General features: G+C 31.2%; 1 protein-coding gene across 1 annotated transcript in view; it reads left to right on the top strand.

The window, feature by feature from the left end:
* Positions 1–12,963, top strand: part of LOC147071150 (cell adhesion molecule DSCAM-like) — a 524,338-nt gene that overhangs the window by 355,058 nt on the left and 156,317 nt on the right. The window contains exons 7-8 of the mRNA XM_085948380.1: positions 1,867–2,018; positions 4,849–4,993. Of these exons, the coding sequence (XP_085804506.1) occupies positions 1,867–2,018; positions 4,849–4,993 (297 nt within the window). The remainder of the gene's footprint in view (positions 1–1,866; positions 2,019–4,848; positions 4,994–12,963) is intronic.

Raw genomic sequence — 12,963 nt, 5'->3', positions numbered from 1 at the left:
ACTAAATGCACTACTATTATTGGGCCTCATAATCACAATTTGACATGGGCTCCAACTTCATTGAACAAGCTTTCTTAAATATATTCGGGTTTATTATGTTGGTAACTAATTATGTATTTGGTTATACGTTATATGGCTCAATATGCATATATTAGACTTCATTTTATTATTAAAGTTACTTTTACATTGATATGGCAAACGCTTAAACTATATCATTTATTTACAATAGTATACATTATGTATATTTACCATGAGAGCAATAATAAAGCTCATCAGAACAGTATAAGAATTATTATTATATAATTTCTATGGTTGCAGGTTGCAGGGTAAAAGTTTACGTTTTTACATAATTAAGATTTTATTGACGTGTCCAAAGAATTATTGTGCTCTTTTTGTGTATATTTTGTCAATCGTAAGCAAACTAAACAGATATTTTAATTTGTAGAAATAGGTTAAATTGAGAAAACCATGTTTAACTCAAAGTAAAAATACTTATTCAAAACAGTGAATATAACACAATATCAGAAAATTAATTAGGTACATAAATAATGTAAGATGATTAAAAAAGATACGGCAATTAACTTCTAAGCAATAGTATTTTGAAAACTGTGATTTATTTCAAAAGTGATTATCTCAGCTGCAAAGGAACTGACTCAAATACTTTTCCCCCAAAAACTACAGATTTAATAATAATATTATGTTGTTGGTTGTCACTACGTAATTATTATTTGTTGAAGCGCCTAATTCATATTGAATGCAAACCGTATTACATTTCTGTATCAAGTGACGTGCATTTTTATTAGGCGCATTCTCAGATACAGTGGTTTCTTATTCACAATAAACATACTACCATGGCTCTATAATAATTATTACAATAAAATAGTATACTTAATTCTATCTCTCTTTATATTTTGTATTATAAGCTACCTTATCCGAACAATTGCATACGCGTACACATTCATAGGGTTATTAAAAATACATATCAACAATTCACTGTGTTAGGTATTATAAATAGATATAACCTCCAGTGACGCCCCGTGAGGGTAGGCAGATTGAGCGTCGCTTGGGGGCGGCAGTTACTCGAAGGGCGGTAAATCGAGGAGAATCATTAGGTATAATATATAAATAGGTACCAAAACTTAGTAATAACAGAAATATCTTTCCATTAAAAAATTTAGCTGACTGTTTTTGAAATAAAATATATAAATTAACATAGAAGGTTTAACAGGACTGTAATTTTTTACGGGTTAACGATGTCTAGTTTACTTCAGTTGTCCTTGATCACCAGCAATGACACCTGTAGATTTGCGAATTATAGGTAGGTACATACTTAGATACCTAATTAATTTATCCAAATATTTTTGCCGGTCACTCGCGTGTTTTGAAAGTTGTCAGGTGTATTTTTAAATGTATTTGAAACCGTGGACTCTGTCTATTCTGAATACTGTCTGTTGAAGAGATGGCATTTAAATTAGATTTAGTGATATATTATGTTTTGTTAGTAATGTATCCATACTACACATTTCTTGGATATTGAATTCATGAAAGGATGATAAAAAATATTGTACTTATAAAAAATGGGGCGGCATTTTGGCGCTGCCTAGAGGCGGCATTTTATCTAGGGACGTCACGGATAACCTCTACTCTGTATGGGGTTACAATAAACTGACAGGTTGGCAATCCTATATTAAAATATATTATACATTGATGTTCCTTTTCCCATTAACTTGATACAGGGGTTATCAATGTTTTAAAACTATTAATGCGGGCAATAATGTGCATATTGAAATGACGAGTGAAAATATACCGATTAAAGTAGTTAAATTTATTGTTGTGAATAATTCATTGTTTTTTTTTATATTACAGTAAAACCGCTGATGGTACATATCGTGTCTCCAAGTGACCTGGTGGCGGCTTCTAAACCACACGCCTTCCGATGCGAGACCATAGGTTCTCACCCAGTCGCCAGACTTTCGTGGCTCTTGGATGGAGAGGTTATAAGATCACACCCCGTTACGGTAAGAAATTTGAACAAGTTATAGTTAGAGGACTCTTCACAAAATTTTATTTTTGTATTCTCTTATACTACCTATTTGTTTTTTTTTTTCTTGTAAACGTTTTACGTATCTTCCCTACTATATGCGATTTTTCTTATCTGTGTTTAACGTTTGATTCAAGTATGCTTTCAGTCCCCGCCTATTAATTGTTGGGACCGCCAATTATTCATTTACATTATAATATCCTATACTAATCAATATTATATTATTATACTTCTGGGATTGGTCCTATTGACAGATATGGATGTGATTACAAATAGATATTAATATTATGTTATAGGATTTCATTTAAATAATATTTAGGTATTGACCATCACTGTTTTTGCATTCAACTTTACGTGCGTTCAAGAGAGACAGCTTATGAATTATATATATCGACCATATTTGATCTTAATAAGATTATATTATGGGTCTCCACGGAGTGGAGGTTTTTGTATTAACAGATTTTTGCTTTTACAAGAAAAGGATGTTAGCCACTTCTTGCTCAACCTATTAGGACCATACTCTGACTCTACACAAATTGAAAAACAATTCTTGCCTGACCCAGGATTCGAACCTGGGACCCATGACGTTATAGGCCGACGCTTAAGTCGCGCAGCCGTCGTAAGTGTAGAGTTACAGATAGATAAATCAAGATAATATATTATAATATAATGTAAAATAATTATTAACAATTATACAACATTTATGGTTTTGAAATTATAAATATAATCTTGATATTTTATTCTTGATGTAGCTTCCTAGGGGTTGCTGTGCTCCCTCAAAAGTTTATTTCTGGAGAAACGTTGTAATAGTGTACGTTCAACAGATGGCTCAATAATCTCAATTACAATTTCTTTCTATCTTCTTAATAATTATAGACATCCATTAAAAACCTACACTAAACCAATCTTTAATCAAATTAAAAAAACTAGAAAGGTTAGGTACGCGTAAATTAATAATTGGGTACATAAAGTCAGAGAACAAAATTTTTAGTTTCAAACACTCCTGTCAAGATTTTTTCAATAGATATTATGAAACTTTTTAAAATTTCGTTTGAAAACTAACTAGATAATTATGCTTGAATAATCTTCAATTAATATCAATAAAAAAGGAGCATCTGAGAAAAAACCCGGTAGATAGGTACACTGAAACTTATCAAGAAGAATAATATTGAACTTTCTTTGAAATTTTAATGTTTTTTTGTGTTTATGGAAGTTATTATTATAAAACGATGAGCGTTCATCTTTTAGTATTATATTAGAATAAACGTTGTTGAAGAAATTCTTCATTTGCCGGATATAGTCTTCTGTGATGTTTATATTATAATAAAGCTGAAATAAATTTCAGTTTGTTGTAAGTGCCATTTTTTGATACCAAGTCACATTGAGCCCTATCTTTATAAATTAAGATTTTCTTTACCATCTTTGATTTGAATGAAAAATGTTTCAATTTTAAAATTTTTTTAAATTTTTTTTTCAATTTCAATTTATTTATTTTACATATTGTGGACATTACAAATTATAAGTTTAAGACGTTCACAACATGACATTTAGAAACAAAGAAATATTATTAAAACAGTTTTATGTACATAACACAAGAGATAGATCAGTATTAAGTTATTCTACAGTATAAATGTGTAAATACAAAAAATATTAAGTATATAGGTACAAGGAACTACACCGGATGAGTTAAGCAGACCCTATTTTAAGAATTTAAAAAACAACGTCCATCTAAATTCACCCTCACGTAAGTGGAATATATCAATATCCGAAGCGATTTCATTAAACATGGTTATTGCCCTCCTAATTGGTATTACCAATGGCAGGTTAGTTCTGCACCGTGGGAGAACAAACAACGGATGCCCTCGATTCCTAAGGTAATTATCAGAGACACACAAGCCAACACCATCAAGAATGGCAGAGTTTATATTTACGCCGCGTATAAGTCTGAAAAAATATGTAGCTAAATAAAGATCCCTTCTAAATTTTAAGCTACAGTATGTAAGCATCCCTAAGAGAAAATCAGTCGGATAGAGCCACCGATAATATCCATACAGCCGAAAGTAAAGGAGTCCTTTCCTATAATAATGTCTATATTGGGTGTCAGTAAGCATTATCACATGGGCAAACTGCGTTGGAATTAATGTCGGATTTAAAACATAACACATAACATTTTATTTCGATTGATAGACATTTTCAATGTTTTTTTTATATTTTGTGTTTCAATTCATTACCTAAATGGCGATGTATCAAATGGCTATCAATCAATTCTCAAAAAGCGTGTTCGGATTCAAGAATCTCTCTTTTAATAGTACCTATTTATAAAGATCCAATATTAATTTTGACATATTTTAAAATATAATATATCAATAATTCTGTATGCGACAAGAAAAGGGTGAAACGTATAAAAGATAATATACTTAAAAGAAAGACAATTTTTTGTGTGAATATTTTTGTGGAGAAATATCTAATTCAAAGGTGTTGATTCAACTTGTCATCTTTATCCTTTATGCATATTTAGCCATAATGCATATTATATTCAACTCATTTTTCAATGTTCAGTCTTATCTCCATTTTTCTTTCGCATACATTTATATTAGGAAGATGAATAGACAAAAAATACCTATTATAATTTTGTAGAGTGTAGAGTCACAATAATATGATGATTGTGACATCATGACGACTATTTAGGTAACTAAAAATCCTTCTTTTTTATATTACATATTAAAGAACACATACACAAAAGAGATACAAAAATAGAAATAGTACATAATTGTAATAATTTCATCATTGTAATATTTTTTCTATAGGTGAAAACCACTGGCAACACCACTTCAAGTATTGTTACCTTAGTACTGGCCGCATCTGATGATGGCAAAGGTCTAACCTGCAGAGCCACTAACCCTTGGTTTCCTGGAGGCATCATGGAAGATACCAGGACTATAAATGTTGCGTGTAAGTAAAAATTAATAACTTGTTTCTAAGTTTGTTCGAATTGTATTCTCGCATTTCTTCCGATAGAGCAGGTAATAAGTGTTAACCTATAAAAAACCTCTCCTAAGCATTATACGGTGTAAATTATGTGAATTAAATTTTATCAGTTAATACAACATCCTCTCTGTGGAGACCCATATAATCTTCTTAATAGTGCAGGATCCCATGGACTTTTCGTATAAATAATATGCGGAACGCTTTCTGACTATTAGAAAGTTTCTAGGGGTCACAAAGATATATAACATCGATGTTGCCAGGCGATATTAGTGGTAATTTTTTTTTTATTGAGGTTTTAATTTTTTTTCTTATAACCCACCAAAAATTGTTCTGAGTTCTTTAATAAAACCAAGATCGAATCAGGGATTGATTGAACATGCAATAATTGTACCATGCCATCGGCATGGTCGTAGAACGGTTCGTCCCGTTTGAAAAAATAAAAATAGCGGGTAGTGCAATGTGTTCAAAATTATCGATTCTTAGGATCCTCTTTGGCTTAAATTATTTTATTTAGTAGTATTTTTGTATATAATCACCCAGATTGGTTTCTTCACTATATCTATGCATATGACATTAGTTTTAGTATTATGGTTAATCCAGAAACAGTGTAGGTTGCATATATAGGTAGGTGAATAAATGAAATAACGATAACCACTAACCACACTAAATACACATTTATTAAAAAAAAGGAACAACAAGTCAAGTGTTCAAACTGCTTTAAGTATCATGATCACAGTTTTTATAAACACAACTTACACATTTGCACAATGATATATATGTCAAAGCCGATTTCTTATAACTACATGATAATGTCGCCTGGCTACATCGACATTATATATTATCTTTGTGACCCCTAGAACCTATTCCAATTGTCAGAATGCGTTCCGCTTATTATGTATACGAAAGGTCTATGGGATCCTGGACTATAAGATCAGATACGATTAAAAAAAGGCACTCTGTAATATTGTGTTTTATTTTAAATATAATAAAAAAAATGTTACCATCAATCAACTATTTGCAGAAATATTAACATATTCTATTATTTAAAACTTTCGAGCCATTAATCTCCTAATCACCTAATCTGGAGTAAGGGTTGTTTAATTTAGGACAGTATGGGTGTGAAATCAATTATTTTCGATATTAATACTATTAAAACAATAAAATGATTATTATCAGTGATGATAATAAACAATATTATAATTTAATATTGATATTAATATTGGTCGGGAAACAATGGATTTGTAAAATATTGCTTTAGAAATTTCTAATTAAATTTGCCACTCTGTAATAAATGTCGTCTGAATCACTAAACGATTGTTTTTGTGTAAACGCACGATTTTGTTCGTACAGGAAGGAGTTGACGGGTAGTACAACACAGGTGTGCATAACCTTTGGAATAGCTACTGAAATAATATATAATACACATTTCTTAATAATAAGTGGAAAGTTAAATGCAATACAAAATAATTACAAGATAAAAAGAACTTTTTATATACAACGTTTTTAAATTTTCTTTTGAATTATTATGCTTAATATGCTCAAACTTGTACTTGATATGAAGTAAATAAAAAAACAAACAAACAAACAAATATAGAATACTGAAATGTCATTTTGACATTTCATTTTGATTTCTATGGTAACGCACGTATATATTAATAATTTAGGTGCTAGAACCACCTCCTTAGCAACCAATAATAGTCTTTTACTTTTTACGGATTTTTATGAAATAACTTTCTATACAAAACAGAAGTAACTGAAAATGAATTCAATTTTACTTAAAGATGGTTAAAAGTATTAAAAGAATGCATTGGCATCGTGTTCTGATATATTCTAAAAGTTTCAAATGTCTAGCTAGTCGGGAAGTTAGTTAAAAATCGATTGCAAGATCTGTACTGGATAAACAACCACCGGACAAAAAAGAATAAGATCTAAGAAAAATGTGGTAAAATAGTTAAGTCTAACAAGATAGAGAGTAAGAATAACATAAATATAAAGAAATTACATAAGAAATGTATCTCAAATATATCTCAAAATATCCTTTATCTATTTCAGTTACTTATAATATGATTATACTACTTCTAATATGTAAGTTTTTCAAGTATATTGTATCAGTATGAATCATTGATATACTACTAGATGAGCAGTTCCCATACAAATGTAATTTTAAAAATGTACCACAAAAGAAAATACTACGAATATCGTCTTATAATATTTCCTTGTAAGTATAATGCGTTAAGACCGTTAACATGGATTCCCGAATGTCACCCGTATTGCCCTGGCTGTAAAACTAAATTTGCGTTCTTGGAATAGTGACCCTAAGGGTGTATGCAACCCAAAGCTTGCAAGATACCTAAAATTCATGTCTGAGCAGACAGAGCAAGTCGTCATGCGCTGACTATTAGTTAGAGTAAGATGCAAGCTAGATCGGGCTTACTCATAATTATTGCCAGGTCGTTTTCGAGACAAATATTAAGTGAGCTTATATCGAGTTGAGTCCGCTGATATTAAAATAGTAAGTTTTAATACTGGCCGAGTCACTGAAAATCGGGCGTCATTTTAAGAAGCATATGATTCATCCAGTACTTAGTATATCAATGGTATGAATAGATAATATACTATTTTGTCTTATTTTTTGACATCTCGTCATGTCGCATACCGATGGTTTCCTTTTGCTTTCAAACAGGGCGATGGTTGTCAAGTGGTAGGGGTCGGGTAGGCTAAGCGGAAGAAGAGAGGGGGGGAGAGTCTTGGAGAGTTTGCGACTTTTGAGGCGCAAACAATAACGTACAAAGACGTGCGCAATACACCGCAATTAGGAAAATCAGGGCTGACACAAACGTTTTTTGACGCATACTAAGTTTAATAATAAGATATTTTAAGCAGGTGAATTATTTTTTATGAATTTATTTTAAATGAATATAATGCATAGAACGTAGTATTAAATTTGATACGTATTTGAAATACAAGTCAGTGACTATTTAATTTTAATAGGAATATTTAAGGTGCATCACATCTTCGTTTGCAGGTGAAGAGTTTAGACCAAGCAATTTAACAACCATTTGTGTTGTTAATCATTCGTTAATCCCAAACCGACGAGGCTATTATAATACATACAATTATCCCAATATATTTTAGTAGTAGTGTAAACAAAAAAAAAAGAAAATTGCGACCAACTATTGATGTCATGGTTTTGTTATTTACTGAAGAACTGGTTATTTCTAGTTTTCACATAATTTAGGAACCAAAAAAGGTGGAATGAGCTAAAAGAGGCCTTCGTCTATCAATGTATTGACCCCGGCTAAAATGTTGATGTATTTTTTTTGTACATACAACTTAGTTTTAATTGAATGCGGCGCAGGAAAATAAATCTCAGAGCACACATACCAAACTTAAAATGGTTTTGATCTATTTTAACTGTTAGGTAACCCAAGTTTTGCTTTGTTAAACATCAATAATTATACCAAACACAATATATCCATGCTTTATATAATATAAGGATTATGTTCAACACATTTGGTTAAACCATTATTTTGGTATTAACATTCACTATTTTAACTCCAATACCGGCCATGTTTCCACATCGTTTTGGTCGTATACATGGGACACAGAAAAATAAATGGCCTTCAAAACTTTGCTGAAACTATCCCAAGGAGAACTCTTCATGACTCTAGTTGTGAATGACACCGTGTCCGGAAACTTGTACGTATGCAGTTCGCCGTAACACATTTCACCGTGAAATGTTGTATCGGAAATATATGACCGTATATTAAAGACTGTCCAACCTCTTTGGGTCGTGTAGTACTGACATAAAAATCAAGTCTAAATAAAATACGGTTCATGTCGGTTTACACTTCACAGGAAGCCAGCAGCAAACAAGTTTTGAAAATAGCCGATATACTGGATTATCTGTAAGATTAGGTAAGGTTAGGTTTTCATTCTTGAATTCATGAATGTTACCAAAATCAGCTATGAAAATTGGATTTATGTTCATATTGAATCTAATAAAATTGTAGACCGTATAGTAAACGGTGATCTCTTTCCGATAGAAAGCTCACGGCGAACTGTGCCACGGTGAAATGTTTTACGTACAATTTACATGTAACCGAATGACACGCATTAGAGTGTAGGGAATTTCTAATGTAACATAGATAAGACAAAGCCTCTTTTGTAGCTGCATATAACTGTACATTTACTTAAATTTGAATAAAACCAGAACGTAAGAATACATTATTACTGAGTTACTGCATAAACGAGTAACCATTTAACTTACTTATTTTTGCACCTTGCCATGCTCAGTATTGGGGCAGAGGGCGAGTACATGGACACAGTACCAGAGTTCACCGATGGGGCTGCCACCTTAATCACACATCCGAGTATGACAAAACTTATTTGCAATGTCACAATATCACATCTCTCAGAATAATAGCGCACTTGTGCTATCACGAATGTTCAACTTACTGAATTACCCTTACTAAATTTAAATAATATTTTTAAGCTATGAGTAAAAATATTTGTATATTGAATGGGCTATTGATAATTATTGAATGACGTTCAACACCCTGGCGGGTAAACCTCTTTTCTTAAGCAGGTCTCGTACAGAGCTAACTGAATTTCGCTTTTCCCAGACAAAATGCCGGCCTCACAACGTTGCCTCTCCTCCTAACTACTGCCCTGCTTTATAGCTTATGCCAAGTATAACAAGATGCCTGTAGTCGTACTGAAAAATCTTTTGTTATGACTTGGTGGAGAATTAAATTAACATATTCATCGGATTGCTATACAACAAAACAATGCAATTTATAGTATTGACAATGTCATAATACTAAAGGTCGGAAACACTTTTCAGTTTTATAGAAAAAATCAATCGATTTTCATAAAAAGAACATAAGTACAGGAAATGTATGAACAATTAAAAATTATTTTAAATCATATTGTTCCACTGCATTCTAATTGATTTAAGTTTTGTACTGTTCCATTATTTGAAAGATAATAGTTAGAGTGTTATACAATATCTAACTTCTTAAAGCCTGACAATTGTACTAATTTATTTGTTTTTATTTTCATTTATGTTATATGTATTACTGATTTTTATTCAGTTTCCAACAGTTCCATTGTTTATGAGTAACGGTATTTAATCGGCTTGCTCAGTATATTAACAGTGGGTATCTAATATACTACGGTATTTCCAATACTAGTTTTAATACATTTTACTAAGTTATTTTTATTATATTATTTTTTTATACAAACGATAATTAACCATGTTAATGTGCATTTGCTAACGGTGAGTGTGAATGGTGCCGAAAGGTAAAACTAGGGTCGCAAAAATTACTCAAATGAAATAATACAAATTGAAATTGAAATTCTATATTACAGTACCCTCAGTTCATATTATTAAAAGATACTTATTTCACTAGATTTTGATAATTTTTTTATAATAGTAACAAAGTTAAAAATCAATTAAAAATGATAAAAAATATGTTAGTTTTCTAACAGTTTATGAAATCAAATATTTTTATAAAACATTTTTTTAAATCGTAATTTGGTCACTAGTGTGGTTTTAGTAGTACTAAAATACCCCCCTTAAATTGATTTTAGCACTCGAAAATCTGTCAACGTCATTTTTACATATTTCCTATAGAAAAAAAACAGCAATAAATATAATATGTTAAAATAATGATGTTGATTTTTATGGACACACTGGACTTTGGTCTTTAATTATTATTCTTAAATGGATTAGCTTGACCCTATATGAATCATATAAACATGTAGGTAAAGCTGCATATGTGGTATAAGAAGGAAACGATAAAGCCGAGTCAAAAATTATGCCAAGATCTTCAATTCAAATTGTCGCTTTAACCATCTATTTGAATGTTAAATGTAAAATGTAATTGAATACGGAAAGAAAGTTTTATTCATTAACATTGTTTATAACGCATCACTTTGATAGCGAATGAGTGAATAGGTGTACTTCCTACATTATACATAGCGTATCTTTCCGTAAATCGACTATGCATATTTCAGCGAGATGCTCCGCATTGTTCCTGGGTAAAGTGAACGCTAGGTTATGTAATGAGAAAAAGTGTTTATCACGACGTGTTAACTCTTGTTCAAGTTACGTCGCATTTATATGTCCTCTTTGAAGTTACGACAAGATAGCGAGACTGCTTATAACTTTATCAAATTTAAACAAAGAAAAATGTAACCGAATTTTGTTATCTCTGTATACAAAAATAATTGTTTATAGTAGAAATGGGTCACCACTTCAAGAAAATAAACTATATTTCCAATATACTTACTACAAAAAATAGCGGATGTCAGTTCCACTTGTCGACATTATTGGATGTGACTGAGTTCTTTAATGTAAATTATTTCAATCAACTATTCCTTTTATTCAACGAATAAGACACAAGATTTCAAAATGTAACATTCCAATGTCATCCCTAGACAAATTGCCGCCCCAATTTTTATACAGTATTTTTATCGGGTGCCGGACGAAATCCCGAAGGCGGAAATCCCGAATACTGAAATCCCGAATGGCCGAAATCCCGAACGACCTTCGGGATTCCGGCCATTCGGGATTTTAGCGTTCGGGATTTCAGCGTTCGGGATTTCAGCGTTCGGGATTTTGGTATTCGGGATTTCGGCTTTCGGGATTTCGGCCATTCGGGATTTCAGCATTCGGGATTTCGGTCTTCGGGATTCCGGCCTTCGGGATTTTGACCCAAACCCTTTTTTATCATCCTTTCATGACTCCTATATCTAAGAAATGTGTTGTATGGATACATTATGTACTAACATTTACCATTAAAACATTCAAAATTAAATTTAGATATAAAAAGCGAATACGTAATATCGTCTATGTAAGTTAAATACCGCGTATGACCCAATATGTTCAAAATAAGTTTTTTTTCGCTCTCGCTTAAACGGCACTAGCCGCATTGATTGGTGCATTAAATGGATGACCAATAGACTACTTGCACTCGGTTAAAATTAATACCAAGTATGAATTATCTATACTAAAGAAGCAAGCAAGACCGCGTATATCCCTGATCCAATACAGCGGACGAACGGAGAGTTGCGGCAGTACCGCGTAAGGTCCAACTGATTTACAGAATAATCATATGGCAATTAATTTTCACAGACGCATACGATAGTAAAAATATATTTATATAATATAAAACAGGAAGACACAATAAACTGCATTTAATTTTATTTTTTTATCTTTTTTTATTAACGAAATTGCAATTCCATCCTTCCCGAAATTCCCTCCTGAACATTTTGACAAATGGTTCTTCCGCGGTAATAAACTTACATAGACGATATTATATAAAGTTAGACACTTAACCAAATCGCTAGAGTCTGAGATATTGGTTTATATTTCTAACACATTGGTTTGTACCATTTAGCAATACACAGATTCATTATTTTTCCACCATTTTTATATGCTATTATAGTATGGCATGTAAACAAAATAATTTTTCTTATTATTTATTTAATATAATATTTATCTAATTTTAATTATAAATACACTATTAATTAATAGACTAAACACTCATCACTCACTCAATGAAAATGTCAATACAGGTTTTTCGGTATTTCTTATTGAATACCGGTATTGATTCCGGTATTTCTTAAAAATTAAAAAAACAGAAGTAGGTACTAATCAATAAATATAGCTATTAAAAGCTTTTTAAAATATTATTTTATAGCAAAAACCTACATACCTACATTTATTATGTTGACATTTAAAAATATGTATTGATCATATTTAATTGTAGAACTAGAGAGTTTTTACGAATAATTTGAATATATTGATACTTTTAACTAAAGCTCTGAAAAGTTCATCAAGTGAAATTAAGTCTCGGCTGCAGGAAAAGCTTCTTAAATTCAACGCTTGTACAGTCATCAATAATTATTATAGAATAATTGAACAT

Source organism: Rhyacophila brunnea, unplaced genomic scaffold (genome assembly GCF_057557595.1).
Source record: "Rhyacophila brunnea isolate RB1 unplaced genomic scaffold, BYU_Rbru_1.0 scaffold_20, whole genome shotgun sequence".
Taxonomy (NCBI): Eukaryota; Metazoa; Arthropoda; class Insecta; order Trichoptera; family Rhyacophilidae; genus Rhyacophila; species Rhyacophila brunnea.
Note: the sequence above shows the minus strand (reverse complement) of the source record. Positions and strands in the feature narration are given on the sequence as shown.